Genomic DNA, 20,424 nt, shown 5'->3' with positions numbered 1-20,424 from the left:
TCCAAGCCTCTGAGAAAGATTGTGCCAGTGATACATACACGTTTACGCACAATATTTATGTTGTTTGCTATATCCACGCTATATCTAAACGCTACAGTCAGCAGCATACAGCAAATAATGGAAATATATACTACTCCCGGAGAGTCTTTAAAAAGTTTTAACCCTTTTTGTGATGTCTACAAAAACCGTACCGTACCGTTTTTTTTGTTTGATATGCCGACAAACCGGAAACGACTCAAACGACAAACAAGACTAGAAAACACTTTTTTTAGGTAAAAAAAAAACAGATATTTAATAAATTTCTAACATAATTATTATTCAATCGGGTTTCCTAACTCTGACAAACTCAAGACTATTCATGGGATAAGCCAAGAGATTTAGGAGTTAGAGCACTTAATTGACAATCAAGTTAGAGTCTAACCATTACTTGATACACATTTACATAATTTATTTATTCCTCGCAGCAACCACTCTTCCTCGTTAAGCCTTAAATTGCTACTAAAATTGAATAACTTTCATCATTCATCAAAATTCAAGCGCCGTATTATCATGATGAATTTGTGTTTGTTTCAACTGGCAGTTTCGGTAATTTGTTAGAATCGCAGGATGATTTCACATTCTTGTCAAAATGGTAAGAGTTCTTGTATTTGTGCATACTGCATTTAAATATTTCCTTTCTAAACGCCGAATTCAAAGCACGAAATAAAATCAGTGGCGGCGATGACCAAGAGTCAGTCGGACTCACACCCCTCAAGGTCCTATTAACTAATAAGTTTTTGGCAAACATTTCATTTTTCGTACAAGCTTTTATCGCTGACTGTACTTTTCTTACGAGAAACAACTAATACTCATCGAGACAATTCTAAAAACCCCTAACACAATTAGGTTGCGTTATTTCATCACAGAGTTCCTATGGCCACCTCCTGTCTCCATCATCAGATCAGCTCGATGGTACCATAATATTGCATTGTCACCCGACTTAGATGTGTATGCAAAATTTCAGCTCAATCGGAAACCGGGAAGTGGATCAAATGTAACATGCAAGATTCCATTACATAGTTACATACAGGTCGACCTAATAAAAGCTTGTTAAAAACCCTGTAGGTTTTTATAAAATCAATCGAAGTAACTAGGTACCTATTACTAGAAAAGTGGTGTAAATACGTTCATGGTGCAATTATCAATCGGTGTAGCGGCTTCTACTACAACTGTCTTAAACTTGTCCATGGTGCAATCGCATCTCAACCTTGTCCATTTTCTTGAAATTCTAGAGAAAACACATTAACACCAATTTTATCCCAGTTGAACTTTTTTTTTTTGTTCATATAAGAAATAAGCATATCTTTTGATTTTTTCATTTACAATTTTACTTATCAAATCAATTAAAATTACTGTGTAATGAAAAAAAATTACAGTTCGTTTTTTTTTTAATCAAAGGACTATAGAAACTTTGATATTAATAAGTCATTGTAAAGTTAAATTTACCTACGCGTTCTCCAGGAAAAGGGTTTAGACAGCCAGACAAGCAAACTAAATATTCGGTCATACATATAGGTTTCTTTTCTCTTTCTGAGATGTGAAATCCTACAAAGAATGAACGTTCTAAGATTCAAAGTGAATATTCAATGTCAAGTTTATTCATGAAAGCTTTTATTTAAATTCATTTTCTTAATTATTGTTAGTAATGACGTCAAGCTGCTGGAATTCATTGCGACTGTATAGCAATTTATTAACGGTTCTGTGAATGAAATAGGTACAGATATGGTGCCAAAGACTCTTATTACGCTTTATTGTTCAGATAATTATCTCAATTAATTTTATCAAAGAAAAAATCCGCCTTTTTGGGGTGTCTTTGTTTTGCTACATAAATAAAAGCCAAAGAACTAAATAAAAATACAATCCTACTAAAACAAAATCTCTGAACTCATATTTCGGACCGAGAAATAATATTGTCTTTTTATAGTTAAGTTTCAGCGACCTCGAATCTCGAATTTCTATAGAATAAAGTCTTCATTAGAATTTGTTTTTCCTTTCATTATAAGTACTAGTTCTTTAGCTATATACCTCAACGTGAAATCGCTTTTATATTTCTTAGTACTGTTCTTACTTTATTGAAAAGCAACTGGTATATATGAGTTGAATGATATTTGGCTATAAGGGGTCCCGTTGCTTCCCATAAAGTTTTAATTCATAATGTATCGTTTGTCATATTATCATTAGTCATAAAACTGAAACCGTTTACATTTCATGATTTTCGTTAGGTTATCCTATAGATAGGTTAGGTTAGGTTTGTTTTATGGCAATCCTGAAAAGTGACGCGTTTCTGAAACAAATGAGTTATGACTAACGAAAATGCGGGCAAACAATACATTATGGCTTAAAACTATTTGGGAAACAATAGAGACCCTTGGTTATAAACTACCGGGTAATTAAAAATCACTATTTCAAAGTCTAAGCTTGACTAACAATATTGTGTGCTTCTCTTTCAATATTTTCTATTTATTCTAACATAGGCCTAGCCTCTGCCGCGACTTCGTCCGCATTATAAGACGTTACTTACTCGTACTTTTCCCATGTATCTTAAAAACCAGCTCACTTAGTAACACTCCCGTCGGTCTGACTCCCATTTCATAGTTTTAGGTGATGAAAATCCAGTATCCAAATATAACACTGACATTTAGAGGGACTTCGTCAGCCTGGTTTGCCTTGTCTAAGAATATATGAGAATATACAAGCGGATTGTTGGTATTTTTACACGTCTAGACGTTCCATTTCTGTGTAGTTAAAGGTCGCCAAAAATAATTCATCTAGCTCCTATTTAGACAGCGAGTTACCTTCTACGCATCTGCAATTGTACGTACTTACATATATGTATATCTTCTTTTATAAAATTTTTAATAAAAAGTGTTCCGACCAAACAAAGCTTCTCCGCGAATTTTCAGTAATTTGGATTTTAATTATAATATAACATTGCTACCTACTTTAATAATATAGGCTATTAATTATAATCTTCCCGGTCAAACTCAACCTCCCGTAATGTCTCTTATAATGGAAGCGCCAGTGATAAATACGTGATTTATCGAACAAAAGCAGAAACCTGTCGTGAGATTAAGTAACGCTACAGTGAACGTTTATTCTATTTTTCCTGGGATGTTTATCTGCCATCAAGTTTGTTTGCCATCACATATTACTTCCTGAAAACGCATAACATTTACGAGCAAAATCTTCCAGTACACTGAAGGTTACATAAATAGACACATTATCCACTGAAGAGAACGCTTCAGGAAATTACACATACATAACGGAAGTTTTCCATGCAAGGAACTTCCAACAATAGACGCAGCAGTTACAAGAATCTACAGGTAGGACAGAAACTTACCTCGCGCAATAGAATCACAGGCACACACCTAGCTTTGAGGGAAAATAGAGTTTCAGCTCTCTAAACACACATATACATGCTTTACTACTTTTCCATATATGCTTACATATAGCACTCGGTGGGTTTACTTGGGAAAAAAAAGACGCTCGGACTTTTCCCTATAATAGGCGACCGCGCACGGCACCTCTAGGTACCGCGAAGCAACTAAATGAAACGCACGGCCAAACTTGCTGACGAGACCTACTGCGCATGTTCCAACCGCCAAAAGTTGTTGCACGTACATATATTTAAATGCTAAACAAACCGAACCTTTTAGAAATCGCATGCGAAACATTTACTAATTAGGTAGCGGAATCGGTAAAAACCGTCCTTTTTGGTTTAAGGGTTTGAAATAGGATTTCGGTAAACCAAATTATGCGTTTACGATCGGAATTTATTAAGTTGCCTCTACGTGGGTGTAGCCTGCGTCAGTTGACCTTTATTGGTAGGATACAATTTAGGACATGCAACATAGGAGTACTACGTTTATCGTTGACGATGACGTAACAGGGTGTATTTTTGATGATATTGTATAAATGCAAAATCTAAATATTTTCAGGCTTATCTCCGTGGGTGAGTTTAATATTATAAACTGAAATAAATGTCATATACTCAGAAAAAGTGACCCAAGCCTCTAGTGCCCCAGGCTGGAATCGAACCAGCGTCCTCTGCTATCGCGGCAGGTGCCTGTTACCTCTCGGCCACCGGGGGACAGCGGCATAGGTCGAATTTTTCCAAGTATATGCACTTCATACTGAAGGCTTATGGCGCCCCCTGGCCACCTCTAAGGTAGCACAGTAAGGTATAACAAATTAAAATATTTTCTGAAAATAATTTAATTTGTTCTAGTATGAGTTTAATATTTTGGGAATTTTATACAAATATTTTAAAAATGGTACACACACATCATAATTTATCAAGAAAAAGAACCGAATATCAACAGCGCATGCTTCATAATGTTAAATTAAAAGTGAGTAATACAAACTCTTCCTTAAAATAAATTATACACATAGTAAAGCTTGTAATGACCAAGACAATGAAATAGCGCGATGCAGAGACTAAGTAGCATGGAATAGGGGTGTCATCCTCCAAACGAATTAGCCTTTGAAATGAACCTCACAGCACAAAAGGCTCGCATATTTGGTTTGTACTTACTTATGGAGCGGAACTCTGGTTGCTTTGCCTTACATATCCGGCTACTGCTTCGAAGCCGATGATACGCTATCCAATTTTCTCAATTTTATTTAAGAAATTTACCAACAGAGCCATAAGCCTTACCAGACCCAAACGAGGGCAAACCAAGGCAGCGGTGCGTGGCGCAATGTCATCTCCAAAATGTATACGCCTGTGGGCTAGCGGAAAACGATGTCCAAGATAGAGCGTAGTGGAAGGAGAAAAGCGGGGAAGCGGACCCCGTTACCATACTATACCTACGGGACAAACGCTAGGAGGAGCATGATATGTAAGAAAATTTTTGCACGCATATCATTGCTCGCATTGTCCAGCACGCACCTCTTGAACATTCCCTTTCTACAGGCCTAGACGGAGGCGACAGAAATTTCGTATAAGTGTCGTCACTGTATTAGTCTTCGCCAATGATGAAACATTTATATTTTACACCAAAGGAAAGCATATAAGATTCGTATACGAGTATTATTAGGAAAAGTGGAAAATGTTGCCGAATGTGGGCGAAAGGAAAATAGGCACTCACAAAAGGAGTAATATCTTGGAAGATTGTTTGATGAATAGGTATGCTTTGTGTTTTGACATGATTGGAGTGGATGATTGGATTCCGACATTCGTAGTTTTATTATTATAAATTTGTATTTAACATTTATAAATTTGTATGGAAATAGTTCTACGCTCCTAATTCTTATCATAATAAAAAAAAGCGGCCAAGTGCGAGTCGGACTCGCCCATGAAGGGTTCCGTATTTAGGGGATTTATGACGTATTAAAAAAAACAACTTAGTAGATCTTGTTCAAACCAATTTTTGGTGGAAGTTTGCATGGTAATGTACATCATATATTTTTTTAGTTTTATCATTCTCTTATTTTAGAAGTTACGGGGGGGGACACACACATTTTACCACTTTGGAATTGTCTCTCGCGCAAACTATTCAGTTTAGAAAAAAATGATATTAGAAACCTCAATATCATTTTTGAAGACCTATCCATAGATACCCCACACGTATGGGTTTGATGAAAAAAATTTTTTTGAGTTTCAGTTCTAACATATGGGGAACCCCCAAAAAAAATTTTTTTTTTCTATTTTTGTGTGAAAATCTTAATGCGGTTCACAGAATACATCTACTTACCAAGTTTCAACAGTATAGTTCTTATAGTTTCGGAAAAAAGTGGCTGTGACATACGGACGGACAGACGGACAGACGGACAGACGGACAGACAGACATGACGAATCTATAAGGGTTCCGTTTTTTGCCATTTGGCTACGGTACCCTAAAAAACGAAAAACTCAAACGAACAGGCTTATCTTTGATTAATATTCATCCAATCTTAAAATATTTTCCATAAATGTCAATACGATACGATACGATACGATACGATCATTTATTGATAAAAAATATTTTTACATGTCAAGTCTTAATACTATTTAGAGAGGAAAATGGAGACTACGTTTGTATCTAGAAGCGGTCGTCCCATTCTCGCTAAGTTAGTTCATTTGGCCCTTGGAAATTCATTGATGTGATATGTGGTAGGTACCTAATGTAATCGCATTTTCAAAACCAAGTTTGGCTTCGCAAGTCATATTAGAGCATTCCATGTTCCTGATTAAGAACAGTTGGAGGAGTCGCCGTCGTGGGAGACGGCGAGAAGGACTATTTTACAAGCTTTAATTTACTTTCATTGTCTGTCTGTAATCAAATCATGCAAGTTAAATTTGATCCACTTCCCGGTTTCCGATTGAGCTGAAATTTTGCATACACATGTAAGTCGGGTGACAATGCATTATTATGGTACCATCGAGCTGATCTGATGATGGAGACAGGAGGTGGCCATAGGAACTCTGTGATGAAACAACGCCACCTAATTGTGTTATAGGGGTTTTTAGAATTGTCTAATGAGTATTAGTTGTCTGTCGTAAGAAAAGTACAGTTAGCGATAAAAGCTTGTACCAAAAATGAAATTTTTGCCAAAAACTTATTTTATTATTGGATCCTTTCGTAGACGTCAATGAATTTGCCGTTATAAGTTCTTATACCTACTTAGACCAATAAATGTTTTAATATTAGTCACCGATATGAAGTACTTATTTTTTTTTTTACCGAACCACACCTTTCTTTATGACGCCCTAAGAAATTTTCGCTCTTCTAATTAATCAGGTGATCAATAGTAAATATATTAAAAACGGGTCACTCACGTATTTTAAGTCGAAAAACGCTCGACATGTTTCACTTCGTACCGAGAAGTGTCATCAGGAGCTTGCGTTTACGGTGACGGACCGGCGCAGACTGCGGGCCGCAGCTCTCCGCGCCCGATGACTCGGCGCAGGCTCCGGTGGCGGCAGGGGAGGCGAGAAACTACCCTCATTTATGGCATTATTGTCAAACGATGGGTTGCACACAACACTCACTACGTCACTCGCTAATGGATCGTCCACACTGTCCACCTACGTAGTACCCAAAACAGTTTTCCAGCTTGTAGGCACTGACCAACCACAATCACGGTTAAAATTCGGTGATCAATCTTTCAAATTAACCTTTTTGTTAGCCTTTTTGTGCGTTTTTATCCTCTGGAGAATATTCGACCATCGAAACGAGGGTTTTTTTGTGTGTAGGCTTAGGTATATAATGATATAGATTTACGAGTATGTATTTATACTTAACTAGTAACCTTTTTATATTACTTTGTATTGGTATTGAACATTAACCTGTCAGCTCCCAAGGGCTCGAATTCGCGTCAGAACGCTTTTGGGTGACGTCATATCGTGGGAAATGAGGGGTTAAAAAGGATGTTATGGTAACTACTGGAAAATAAACCATGGCAGTTACTGCTAGGTATTTTTATTCCCAGTGGTAACAGATAAGGAAAAAACCGGCCAAGTGCGAGTCGGACTCGCGCACGGAGGGTTCCGCACCATCAACAAAAAATAGAGCAAAACAAGCAAAAAACGGTCACCCATCCAAGTACTGACCCCGCCCGACGTTGCTTAACTTCGGTCAAAAATCACGTTTGTTGTATGGGAGCCCCACTTAAATCTTTATTTTATTCTGTTTTTAGTATTTGTTGTTATAGCGGCAACAGAAATACATCATCTGTGAAAATTTCAACTGTCTAGCTATCACGGTTCGTGAGATACAGCCTGGTGACAGACGGACGGACAGACGGACGGACGGACGGACGGACAGCGGAGTCTTAGTAATAGGCCAGGGTCCCGTTTTTACCCTTTGGGTACGGAACCCTAAAAAGCCCCGCTGGTACCAGTGTAGTAGGTAACGAGTTAATGGAACAGATGAGAATAACCGATTTCATTTCGGCTCGAACGATGTAACTAACAATATTTGAGTTTTAATTACATATAAAAAGGTCATCCCCAAATGCGATTACACCCTAAATAATTTAAGAATGTATTTGATGCCTTCCAGTTAATGTAATTAAGGTCACCTCATGAAAAGCCATCGACACGGCAACGTACCCAGATTAAGGCTGTACTCGCTCGGTAATTAAGTGAGAGCCTCACGTTTCATGTTGTAATGGATATCTATGGCTCGATATATTGCTCCGGACCAAAACCGCTAGTCAAAGGGTTTCTGAACCTATTGTAATTGAACTATTAGTAGATAAAAGCGAATGGATTCTATCTAGGAGCCTAAGAGCTGTTAATAATAATAAATCGTTTTGTTCGTATTTGTACGGACAACATAAATTCGAAAGAAGCTCTAAAACTAGGCAATTTTATTTTACTGTGACAGTGGCAATGATTAACAAAAAATGCTGCATAACCGTAAACCTTATGAGGTCATCAAGGATTACAACAACACTAAATTATTACATAGTTAACACATCCAGTAGGTAGTGTTATTATGACATTCATGTAATGACTGTGGCCGCCTGGCCGGTAAGACATTTCGCAGTACCCTACCTCTCTGTTTTTTTTTTTGTTGTTGATATTTTTTACTATCGTCAGACTTTGATAACATTTGGTGGATGGAAAAGTTCCCTAATCTGTATAATATAAGCACAATTTCATCGTATGTCCTACAAAATCTTCCTATAAATTACGAAAACTGATGGTATTTTTATAACCAAGCGGGAAAACTACATACATTTTTTAGGACACATTGAGATTTCCTATTTATTCTACCTAGAATGAGGAGCTCTTTAATCTTACTAAATTTTATCCAAATGTAACGAAAATAAAAATCGACAACAATTTTTTTTTCTTTATTTACCTGTTCATATTGTATAAATCCGTCTATAATGTTTTAGTCTACGCTAATAAGTTTTTATCGACTAGGCAGTGGCAAAGACTGTTCGACTGTTTGGGAACGCCGCGCTTAGTATATAGAACGAGCATCGATAATTGAGTTTATCGATATAGGAAGTCCGTACCTGTCAAGAAAATTTGCCCCACGGATTCCTATGTCTGAACATCAATATTGAATTCAAATTATGATACTTATCCGTGTCACTTGAAAATAAAGTAAGTTCAATATGCAAAGTGGTAGCACTACAGTTTACTTATTCCTTCCATCTCATCGAGAACCCAAGGGGGTCCCTTGCTGTCGAGAGCGCATTACCCATATTCTCTCACTGGCTTTCCAATACTCATATAACATTGAAGAGTTGTTATGATAGTAGACTTTATTCAATATATTTAAAAGGTCACTATTCCAATAAAACAGTCATAAACATATGAGCTTTAGAAAGTAAAGAAGCGATATTTCTTAGCGTTTTACCTATATAGGTACCTTAGATGCATTTGCTGCCTGTTACTTAGGTTTTAGCACTGCTGGTAGCTTTGAAGGATTTTTTTCTAAAAGCTGGTTAAGATGTTGCGATATTAAAAGGTATAAATAACACAAAAAACTCCTTAAACCTTATTGAAAATCCAAACAGTACACATACAGTACATGCCACAGCTACTTACTACACGAGCGTAGTAGGTGACATAAAGACGGGATTCCACCAGTGTATGGGACAACACACCGTGCGTCACAAACATATTCTGTACAAAATGCTTGTACCGCACAGTGCCGCACACTGGTGGAATCCCGACTTAACACACTAAGCACTTTACCATCTACAGAGATATATATGTCGAGCTTTATATTACTTACAACGGCAACGTTGTCAATTTTAAATAGAGTTTAAAATTATGATCGGGCGCTAAAACTTTAAACAACTTGTCGGTCAAGTATAAGTCCTCTCCCCTTGATCTCCCCAGCCCCCGTTGTTGTGCTATTTCTGTTAGTTTTAATTATTTATTTGACGGCATAATAACACAAACTCCCTATTTTTACTCTTATCTTATAATCACTAATCACTATGTCAGAATAAATTAGCGTCCTAAAACGGTGGGAGATAAAAACAAAGAAAATAAAGGAAATGGAGCAATGAAGGTAAATAACAGCATAGAGTGGGCAGCACACGCATGAATCATTGCCTCCTGATATACGACTATTACCCTCGTGCTTAGAGAACCTTCGGTTCTACTCATAAAAGTATACATACCTACATGATGTACTTTAATGACCGAGACAGACTGACTGATGAGGCAGAAGAGAAATATTTTTTGGCTTCATAAATAAAACTAGGTATCATATTTACTTATTTCATTGAAAAGCTGAAAAAGTTGTAAATATACACCTTGGCTCGAGTAACCCGACAAATCAAAACACGCATTCCTGAGGTCATACGGAGCAAAAAATAAATGTATTTAAGCCTTTTAATGAAATTCGTCAAAAAAAATTGTTTGTGTGTTTTCTGCTTATTTATTTATTTTTACATCTTGGCGAAAATGATATAAAAATAATAAATTTTCATTTTGATTGAAAATAACAATGAACATTTTTCACAGCAACCGAGAACACATTTGATTTGATCAAATATAATTTTCATCCTGTAAGCAGATCAGTGAAGATTGACCTTACTTCGGATCCTCTACTACTATGGCGAGCATGGGGTGTCCTACCGGTGGTAAAATTCATCCAGAAATGTGTAACTATGAGGTAAGTATTTCTATCAACCGATTGCTCTTGGGGTTTTCATAATGGGATTAGAATGATTTCTCACGTTTAGAGCATTTACATTGGTTGCAGAACACTATTTTTCTGGCAGATCAAAATTTTTGATAGCCTACATCATACATTGTGGAGTAATATTGAGGAGAACGATATATAGATATAAAAATGTATAAAGTAATTTATTTTCTTTTTAAATTGCATTTTTACAATTGCTATACTATTACATTCACAAAACAAATACGTCATTACATTCAACATACATTTTGTACAAGGGCTAGGCTAACAATTTATTCAAAAATCGACGTCAACTAGGTGCATATCATGGTCGATGTGAGTGTTGAGGTCGGCATCCACGAACACCTTGTCCTCGTCGATGGAGGTCATGTGTACCATGTCATAGTGCTTCAGAACCCATCTGTTCCAGCGAGTCTTCATGTCACATTCTATTTTTTTGTGGAAAATCTTGACATCCACAAACTTCATGTTGGGCGTAAAGAACTTAGTTACATCAATATGACGATCGAAGGGGAAACCAAGCGGCATTTTGTCGAGAAGGACTGTTGATCGAAAGTCCATAACGAGGTCTTTGCGGTTAGTGTCCAAGAGTGTCAGGTCCATATTGTCGACCAGTCTCAACGGAGTGACAATGCAATACAGCATCATCTTCATGCCTCCAACATGACCCTTGGGCAATAACAGCCTAGTCGGGAATCCAGTCATGTAATTCCTCATGTCCTTCACTAACAAATCACGCATATCAGTAATACCATCGATCTTCTTCCATAAGTCACGGGTCATAATACGATCGCGCACCAGGTTGTGCATCTCTTTAGAATCCCTGACAATGGTGTTTTTACCAGTAGTCAGTTTGTACAAGAAAGAGTCAAGCTCGACCATGTTGAGACGGTTCTTGTTGATGTCAATCAGTCGGTATAAGTGGTCTTCCTTCGGCCCCAAGAAGATTCTTACAACACAGTCGACAGTTTTGTCAGACAAGACATCGATGGTCACTTTGAAGGGTTGATGGTTCAGGCGGTATTTGCGTACCATGAAGATCATGTCGGATTTAGTTTTCTTCATTTCTTCGTCAGTCAAAGTAACGGCGTTGGTCATATCCATAAGGTAGTCGTCGAAATAGGTAACAAGCTTGTCAACTACGATGTTGTCGATTTTAACACCGGGGAACAGGAGGTGCTCTTTGGTGTAACAAGGCAGCCGATTTTTGAACAAAATCATGATGTTCACTAGGCGCTTTTGCAGCTTGTAGAAGACCGGATCACGCAAAGCCGTCTGGTATTGGTCCAAAATTGAGGGCACGACAAAGTACCTATAATAGAGAAAACAGCTATATAGAACCCACGTAACGTAAAATAAAAATGTCAAGAATGTTCTGACAAAACTTATTTAAAAAAAACATATTATTTATGTTATATACACACTGATAGTAGCTGCAAACTGCCCTACTGGTGGTTAAAAATACAAGTGCCTTTGAATGTTAAAAATATATTGAGTGTCTATACTAACTTGTCTGATTTGAAAACGTTAAGTCCAAGGCAGGCCTTCATAACGATGAGCAGGTAACGGTAAGCTTCAACGCGGTCCTTATCGATTAGGTTAGTGGTTAGGTCCTTGTCGACTTTTCCGTAGATAAGTTTTCCCAGAGTTTCAATATCCTCAGTTTTCGTCAGTTCAAACCTCTTGCCGTTGATCTGATAACAGAATAAAATTATTAAGTAATGTGTACCAACTGACAAAACCAAGGCAACAATAAAGACTAATTTAATGATCACTTTTGACAATTACTCCATTCTATAAAACATAATTTTAAAACTTACTTCGATATATCCTTTAACAACAGCCTCTCTGATGATCCTCTCGTAGGTCTGAGCTAGAGTTACAATATCGACATTATCGTCGCGAACAATGACGTAGTTGTTCATTCTATTTGAAAGGAACACACCGTTGTGCAATTTCAGCCAAGGCCAGTATCCCTTCCTGATGGGTTTGTGCCAAGACAGAGTTTTAATTTCTCCCAATCCATTGGATAATCTCTCAAGATAGTACCTAGCCAAAATTTGCTGGTAAATATACAGAGTTAGCTCGCAACGCCTAGTCTTATATTTGTCAAAAATAGTATCCTTCATCCAGAATGGATGGTCGACGTGGAAGTAGTAGTAGTAGGTGTTTAGGTCAATGTCTTCAGTAAAGTATCTCAGTTTGTCATCGTCATTAAGATACACACGTTTGTCGAAGACGTTCTCATCGATTATGTAAACGTCTTTGTCAGTCTTCTTGATGCCATAGAAGTCACAAAGCTTGTGGTCAATGAGTCCTTTCTTCATTTTCAGCATGTACGCCTTCTGGATAACATCTGCGCGCACAAAGTAGTAGGGATAGATTTCGTAGGGAGGAGGTAGAATGATTCCCTTGCAGTCTACACGATGTCTGCAAGCAACAGTAAGAGCGTAGACAAACATGCCCTCGTTCATGTAACAACGCATCCAACAGGCGGTCTTGATGAAGGTCTCAAAGTCCTTGGCGTAGTAAAGCATGTGGAACATGGTTACCACTTCGTCAAGCTGACGGTCGATGTGGAGCGTGAAAACTTCGCCTCGAGGGAGCACGCCATACTTGAGCATTTTTACAAAACTTTTGTGAACATCGGTTTTCTGGAAATAAAGTAAGTAAGTAATATGAAGGAAGGAAAAGAACAGGGAAGGCCGACCCCAAGTAAATGGGAACAAGGCCTAGCAGGATGATGATATAAGTAATATGAAGGACTGTAATGAATGCTTGATATCAGTATTTGTGGAAATGTTTTACTTACGGTGTATAAATCAACACCTTGCTCAATGTTGAAAGTTTTGGCGATATCCCAGATTTCCTTGTACATGCAGGGTTCCGTGACGTGGTTCAGCAGTTTGAGAATAAACGTCTGCTTCTCTTTGACGTCATTTTTGACTGTAAGTAAATGCAATCACGTAAAACGTCACGTACGTTCGAATAATTAGGTCTAGGTATAAGTTATTAGTTATATATTATATGAAAAACTATTTACAACTTCATTGGGTGACAATCGAAACCCACTGGTAGATATCAAGTTGACACTAGATAAACGTGTTTTGCAATATTTCATATTGATTTATCTGGTACATTATTTTTAAACATTACCCCTACAAGGGATATCCTCAGTCATTTGGTATAAATGTTATGGTATGTTATATATTTGTGATCTACTCACAAAGCCCTTTCATTTGGTACCCCATATAGTATACAAAAGAAAAATAAAAAGAACTTTGTAGGTCCTGCCGATTTTATGACATCACAATAACCACCCCAACCGTTTTTGCTCTTGGCATCTCATATATTTGGGTCAGGTCATCATACTGAATGCACTGATACCAAACATACCTATATCCGAAATGAGAAGAGCGAAAATAGATTTCTAGAAGACTTAGACTAAATAAATACCAATGTACAGTCAGCTGTTTGCAGGTTCTCTCTGCAGCTGACTGTTCTATAATATTGAGTTAATAAATTGCTAAAATGTAAAAAAAATATTATCATAACCAGTGGTTGTCACATGACATTAATTACAAAGTTTATGTATTGAAATTCCTAATTTATTCACAAACCAATCGTTTCAAAACACTTGGAGCCCGATTCGGATTTTGTAATAGACATCTATTAGATATCTTTTAGACATCGCCAAGATACGATAACGGTATGTTTAAGATCTAACCTGTCAAATTAGACATTTTCGCGATTCTGGAGATACTTTTGAACGATTTCCACAAGATATTACTTAGAGATCTAATTCACATCTAATAGATATCTAACACGATCTATCGTAAGAGCATGAAGTTATATTTTTTAAACTGGAGCGAGTTGTCACTTTTTTTGCCATACTAATTTGGACCTTATCACCGAGACAGAAAGTTGTTCGTACCAGACTAGAGAAAACGGTCCACTTGAGATAGAAAAACCAGAGCCCTGTGTCTCACTCGCACATGTTGCCAATGTTAAAAAGATACCATTGTGGTAGAAATTATATCAATAAACTACTGAATTTAATTACCTTCTTATACAATTTTAGTGCTTTATTCAGATTAGAGTTCTGATATCTTTTAAGTAATTTGTAAATAATTATGATGCCAATATTATTAACTGATTAAACCAAGCGCATACTCAGCAAAAAAAACCTAAATTTTAGTATGGTAGAATTTGTAGTAACTTTAAATATTAATTGGTATCCCCAACTTGATGACATTTCTTCAAAACACGTGAATGCGAAATTTCTTAAAAATTGTGAAGAAATGTTGTGTTAAAGGTTGTTGGAGTGAAATAATTGCTAATTGTGGAATATTGTTTCACAAGAAAGCCACAATTATTACACTTTACTATAAAAATACAAGACAACATTGTCAAACTCATTAGGGTGACTATGATGTCGGCACGTTGTGAATCGGTCTCACAGAATTCTTATTATTAACGTAGGTAATGTAAAAGTAAGTTTAACTTAATAGGTATTATGTCTTTATTTCGGCATGTTTAATTTAAGATTTGTTATAAAATAAATTGCCAAAATTTAAAACCAAAGTGCTTAACTCCTTAAACATTACAGACTCTCACCTCACTATGTTACCGACGCCCGGTAACACGATACATACGTTTAGCGGAGGTATATTCTATTTATTTATTATATATTATTATCATTCTCAAATAAGATCACACTTTATCATTGACATGTTTATTTACATACTGCCATGACAACGTCAAATTATTTAAACATAGGTAAAGAGTCTTGAAAAGGAGTCCGCAACACAAATGTCAAATAACATTGAGTTTTTCTTTATTGATTTAAATGCCATTTAAATTATGAGTGGCCACCTTACGGGGCTTACGGTCACGTGATCGCCTTACGCTGTCTCGAGTTTATCATTTTTTCCTCACTTCAAAAAGTGCCCAGTGCCGCTAAAGAAATTTTCACTTCAAAAAGCTGAAGTGGACAAAAGGGAAGCCTACCTTTATGAACATACCATGAGTGAGTGCGAAAGAGGCCGACTACAAATGAAAAAAAAAACCTGACTACTTAAAATTTCACTTTATTTAGAAAATGACACACCCTACTGATATATTCCATGTTATGTTATCCTAATATCCCACATACAGATGTCTTATGGTCACCCTAATTAGAACGAGATGCAGGGCTCTAGTTTGACTTCTCATGTGGACACACTTTTTGGTCAATGTACTCGATCCAGTTTATTAACTCTAAATCCGTGCGTAAGAGTGACATTGGTTGCCCGAATTGCGCTGCAAAAGAGAACTAGTTGAAATCTAAATTATAACGTATTTAGAATTGATCTAGTACGTGTCGTCTCTTGTGAATATCTTGAAGTTCGAATACGGCAGTTTTTAAAATATACTGAACTAATATGTAATTTTTTATTTATTTTACCGACCCTCTTTTCTAGCTAGAGATGTAAATGTATACATTTTAAAGCGAATAAAAGCATGTCGGGCCATGTTCAGTGTTGGGTTTGGTGGTTGTCTGTCCATCACAACAGTCGGACTTAAGGAAGATTTTGCGGTAGATGCTTGATTTTTTTTGTGTGCTAAGCTGATAGATAGGCCAATTCAGTATGGTAACATTTACTATCGTTAGATCTTTGAATGGAATTAAAAAAAAAATTAATGCCAAGAAAGATAAAATTACCCAGTATGTTCACAACTTCAAGGGCGCTTAGTAAAATAAAACATACTGGGTAATTTTATCTTTCTTGGCATTAAATTTTTTTTATTCCATTCAGAGATCTAACGATAGTAAATGTTACCATACTGAATTGGCCTATCTATCAGCTTCAAGAAAACAAGATATTATAAAAAATATGAAAATATATTTAAATTACTTTTTTCGATTGCTAGAAAATAACATTACCTATTTCATTCATCATCACACATGAGAACTTAATCATTATATTGTTCAGAAATCAACGTTCAGAAGATTGACATCACGATCGATGTGAGTGTTGAGGTCGGCATCCACGAACACCTTGTCATCGTCGATGGAGGTCATGTGTACCATGTCATAGTGCTTCAGAACCCATCTGTTCCAGCGAGTCTTCATGTCACAATCCTGTCTCTTGTGGAAGATCATGACATCAACAAACTTCATGTTGGGCGTAAAGAACTTAGTTACATCAATATGACGATCGAAGGGGAAACCAAGCGGCATTTTGTCGAGAAGGACTGTTGATCTAAAGTCCATAACGAGGTCTTTGCGGTTAGTGTCCAAGAGTGTCAGGTCCATATTGTCGACCATCCTCAACGGAGTGACTATGCAATACAGCATCATCTTCATGCCTCCAACATGACCCTTGGGCAATAACAGCCTAGTCGGGAATCCAGTCATGTAATTCCTCAGGTCCTTCACTAACAAATCACGCATGTCAGTAATACCATCGATCTTCTTCCATAAGTCACGGGTCATAATACGATCGCGCACCAGGTTGTGCATCTCCTTGGAATCTCTGACAATAGTGTTCTTGCCATTGTTCAGTTTGTATAAGAAAGAATCAAGCTCAACCATGTTAAGACGGTTCTTGTTGATGTCAATCAGTCGGTGTAAGTTGTCTTCCTTGGGTCCCAAGAAGATTCTCACAACACAGTCGACCGTTTTGTCAGACAAGACATCGATAGTTACTTTGAAAGGTTGGTGATTCAAACGGCGTTTGCGAACCATGAAGACAATGTCTGATGTTGTCTTCTTCATTTCTTCATCGGTCAAAGTTACGGCGTTAGTCATGTCCATAAGGTAGTCGTCGAAATAGGTTACCAGCTTGTCTACTACAATGTTGTCGATCTTAACACCGGGGAACAGAAGATCATCCTTAGTGTAACACGGCAAACGTCTCTTGAACAAAACAACCAAGTCTACCAGACGCTTCTGGAGCTTGTAGAAGACCGGGTCACGCAGGGCAGTCTGATATTGATCCAAAATCGAGGGCATAACGAAGTATCTGTGAAAAAAAAAACGTTAATTAAGTATTTACAACTTTTATAACTTCCAGCACTATAAATGTACACATGGTGAGGTGCCACAAATATCGAAAAATATTTAATTTTAAATTTAGTAATATTTGTGTCGATTGAACAAGATCTTTTTATGAATAATTTAAATTCAAATTTTATTAGTTAATCATTCATTCAAAGAGTCGCCTCGCAGGTTATTCAAAAAAATGTAAAGTAGAATGAATGTACTATTAATAATACAAACAGAGAACTGTTGAAGATTGAAGAACTTTATGCTAGCTAATGGCTGGTATTATCGTTTCTTACCACTAAAGCAAGCACAACAAATCACGAGAACAACGCATTACACGCGTTTGGCGTTTGGTGCTATAGAAAATAATGGCAATGTGTAACTTACTTGTCTGATTTAAAAACGTTGAGTCCAAGGCAGGCCTTCATAACGATGAGTAGGTAACGATAAGCTTCAACACGGTCCTTATCGATTAAGTCAGTTGTAACTATATCCTTGTCAATTTTTCCGTAGATAAGCTTTCCTAGAGTTTCGATATCCTCAGTCTTCTTCAGCTCAAACCTCTTGCCGTTGATCTGTTGAAGACAAGGAATAATTAAACATAATTTCTTAAAATAATTATTACAAAATTACTGAATGAAATCCAACTTACTTCACAATATCCTTTGACAATAGCTTCTCTTATGATCCTCTCGTAAGTCTGAGCTAGAGTAACAACATCAACGTTATCCTCACGGACAATGACGTAGTTGTTCATCCTGTTGGGGATTTGCACACCGTTGTGCAGTATCAGCCAAGGCCAATAGCCCTTCCTGATGGGCTTGTGCCAAGACAGAGTTTTGATTTCTCCCAATCCATTTGATAATCTCTCAAGATAGTACCTAGCTAAGATTTGTTGGTAAATATACAGAGTCAGTTCGCAACGCCTGGTCTTATATTTGTCAAAAATAGCGTCCTTCATCCAGAATGGATTGTCGATGTGGAAGTAGTAGTAGTAGGTGTTCAGATCAATGTCTTCAGTGAAGTATCTCAACTTGTCTTCATCGTTAAGGTACACACGTTTGTCGTATACGTTTTCATCGATTATGTAAACGTCCTTGTCAGTCTTCTTAATGCCATAGAAGTCGCATAGTTTGTGGTCGAGCAATCCCTTCTTCATCTTCATCATGTAAGCCTTTTGGATAACATCGCCACGCACAAAGTAGTAAGGATATATTTCGTAGGGAGGAGGCAGAATGATGCCCTTACAGTCCTCACGGTGTCTGCAAGCAACAGTAAGAGCGTAAACAAACATGCCCTCGTTCATGTAACAACGCATCCAACAGGCGGTCTTGATGAAGGTCTCAAAGTCCTTGGCGTAGTAGAGCATGTGGAACATAGTTACCACTTCGTCAAGCTGACGGTCGATGTGGAGTGTAAAAACTTCACCACGCGGAAGCACGCCAAACTTAAGCATCTTCACAAAACGTTTGTGTACATCGGTTTTCTGAAATAAAATATTAAATTAAATTATTTATTGAGCTTTTAACGTAGGTAACTTCAAGTTGGTTTTCTAACACGTGTTTCACTTACGGTGTAGACATCTACGCAGTCCTCAATCTTGAAGTTTTTGGCTATATCAACGATTTCCTTGTACATGCAGGGTTCCGTAACATGATTCAGTAGCTTGAGAATCAACTTCTGTTTTTCTTTGACGTCGAATTTAACTGTGAAAAACAGTGATTAAATAATTAAACAATATTCTATGCGTTAACTTCGTATTAAGTTTTATGTACTCATACTTAAGACATATGTCATGAAATAAAAAGTAACTGGACCGAACGCACACTCGCAAACGTAGTTGTGACATTTATTTAGTGGGAGATCCTTTTTCCACGAGTTATTACCGCTATTTCTAACTAAGCCCATGAGTGCAAAGGGGAAGAGAATATTGATACCTACATATATATCGACATTAGAGAAAATTAAAGATAAACTATTGATACGATGTTCATAGTTGTTTACATGACAGTGTGATAATATAGGCAGTGACTGTCTCTTTGAATTGTTGGTGTTAAACAGACACACTTATTTTATCACGTGGATAAAGCCATCCTAATACGATGGTCCAGACGAACTGCATCCCGGCAGCATGTTGTACGGAAGCCATGCCACTAGCTTGCAGTCAGTGTGCAGTTCCGATAAAATTTGCTGCGGTGATGCAGTCCACCTGTACCAACCCTGTTACTCACAGTCATGTAGTATTGGGGCGGATTTCAAGTCAAAACAATTACCTACACAATAAACCCTATGCTAAAGAAATCTAGTTCATTCATTGGCCTTAAAGTCTATTACAAACTATTGAAACAATGTCAGGTAGGGCGACAACGTTTTTCGTGGCTATTGTAAGCCAATACGGGAGCGGCAAACACGACCACAGGCCGGGCAGGTGTAATTTACCCGTGGCGAACAAGTGTCGGGCTGATGACGCTTGGCTCGCTTACTTGCGAGTGTCTTAAACCAAGCGTCGTCGTGAATTTTACGCCCGTCGAACACCAGTTTGCGCCACTTGTCTCTGTCCTCGGCAAACTCCTCCCATTTATGAACCGGGATGTTGAAGGAATTAAAACTTTGAAGTGCTTACCCATCTTCTGGTCGTCATTTATCTCTCTAGCCATGGCCATGGCGGCCAAGCCGAGTACTAATAGTACGATCGCCTTCATCGTACAGCCGACCCAGTGGGAACTCAACTGTACTTTCTCTCACTGTGCCACC

General features: G+C 37.4%; 3 protein-coding genes across 4 annotated transcripts in view; all 3 read right to left on the bottom strand.

Annotated features, from left to right (window-relative positions):
• LOC134654123 (synaptotagmin-15-like) overlaps nucleotides 1-3,879 on the bottom strand; it is a 78,509-nt gene extending 74,630 nt beyond the window's left edge. Inside the window, exon 1 of one of the 2 annotated variants that reach the window (XM_063509565.1) lies at nucleotides 3,486-3,879. The gene's annotated coding sequence lies outside the window, so the exon portion shown is untranslated. Of the gene's footprint in view, nucleotides 1-3,379 lie in introns of both variants that reach the window. The other variant, XM_063509564.1, reaches the window with a different exon arrangement.
• A 6,991-nt stretch (nucleotides 3,880-10,870) lies between these two features.
• LOC134654081 (basic juvenile hormone-suppressible protein 2-like) lies at nucleotides 10,871-13,604 on the bottom strand. The gene is made up of 4 exons (XM_063509497.1): nucleotides 13,453-13,604; nucleotides 12,461-13,294; nucleotides 12,150-12,334; nucleotides 10,871-11,952 (listed from the first exon to the last, which is right to left on the bottom strand). The coding sequence occupies exons 1-4, from the start codon at nucleotides 13,516-13,518 to the stop codon at nucleotides 10,917-10,919; spliced, it is 2,121 nt and encodes a 706-aa protein (XP_063365567.1). The 5' UTR covers nucleotides 13,519-13,604; the 3' UTR covers nucleotides 10,871-10,916.
• Nucleotides 13,605-16,506: 2,902 nt separating this feature from the next.
• Nucleotides 16,507-20,404, bottom strand: LOC134654080 (basic juvenile hormone-suppressible protein 2-like). Its single transcript, XM_063509496.1, has 5 exons — nucleotides 20,294-20,404; nucleotides 19,243-19,376; nucleotides 18,323-19,156; nucleotides 18,058-18,245; nucleotides 16,507-17,647 (listed from the first exon to the last, which is right to left on the bottom strand). The coding sequence occupies exons 1-5, from the start codon at nucleotides 20,370-20,372 to the stop codon at nucleotides 16,612-16,614; spliced, it is 2,271 nt and encodes a 756-aa protein (XP_063365566.1). The 5' UTR covers nucleotides 20,373-20,404; the 3' UTR covers nucleotides 16,507-16,611.
• Between the last annotated feature and the right edge of the window lie 20 nt (nucleotides 20,405-20,424).

The sequence above is a fragment of the Cydia amplana genome, chromosome 14 (assembly GCF_948474715.1).
Source record: "Cydia amplana chromosome 14, ilCydAmpl1.1, whole genome shotgun sequence".
Lineage (NCBI taxonomy): Eukaryota > Metazoa > Arthropoda > Insecta > Lepidoptera > Tortricidae > Cydia > Cydia amplana.
The sequence above is the reverse complement of the archived record's forward strand: the minus strand, read 5'-3'. Positions and strand labels throughout refer to the sequence as shown.

Coding starts and splice junctions, on each gene's coding strand:
- LOC134654081 (XM_063509497.1), bottom strand. CDS start 13,518: ATGTACAAGGAAATCTGGGATATCGCCAAAACTTTCAACATTGAGCAA. Junction 13,295..13,452: donor AAGGTGTTGATTTATACACC/GTAAGTAAAACA, acceptor CTTTATTTCCAG/AAAACCGATGTTCACAAAAG. Junction 12,335..12,460: donor TTGTTAAAGGATATATCGAA/GTAAGTTTTAAA, acceptor TTCTGTTATCAG/ATCAACGGCAAGAGGTTTGA.
- LOC134654080 (XM_063509496.1), bottom strand. CDS start 20,372: ATGAAGGCGATCGTACTATTAGTACTCGGCTTGGCCGCCATGGCCATG. Junction 19,377..20,293: donor AAATGACGACCAGAAGATGG/GTAAGCACTTCA, acceptor TGTTTTTCACAG/TTAAATTCGACGTCAAAGAA. Junction 17,648..18,057: donor AACGTTTTTAAATCAGACAA/GTAAGTTACACA, acceptor TTTTTTTCACAG/ATACTTCGTTATGCCCTCGA.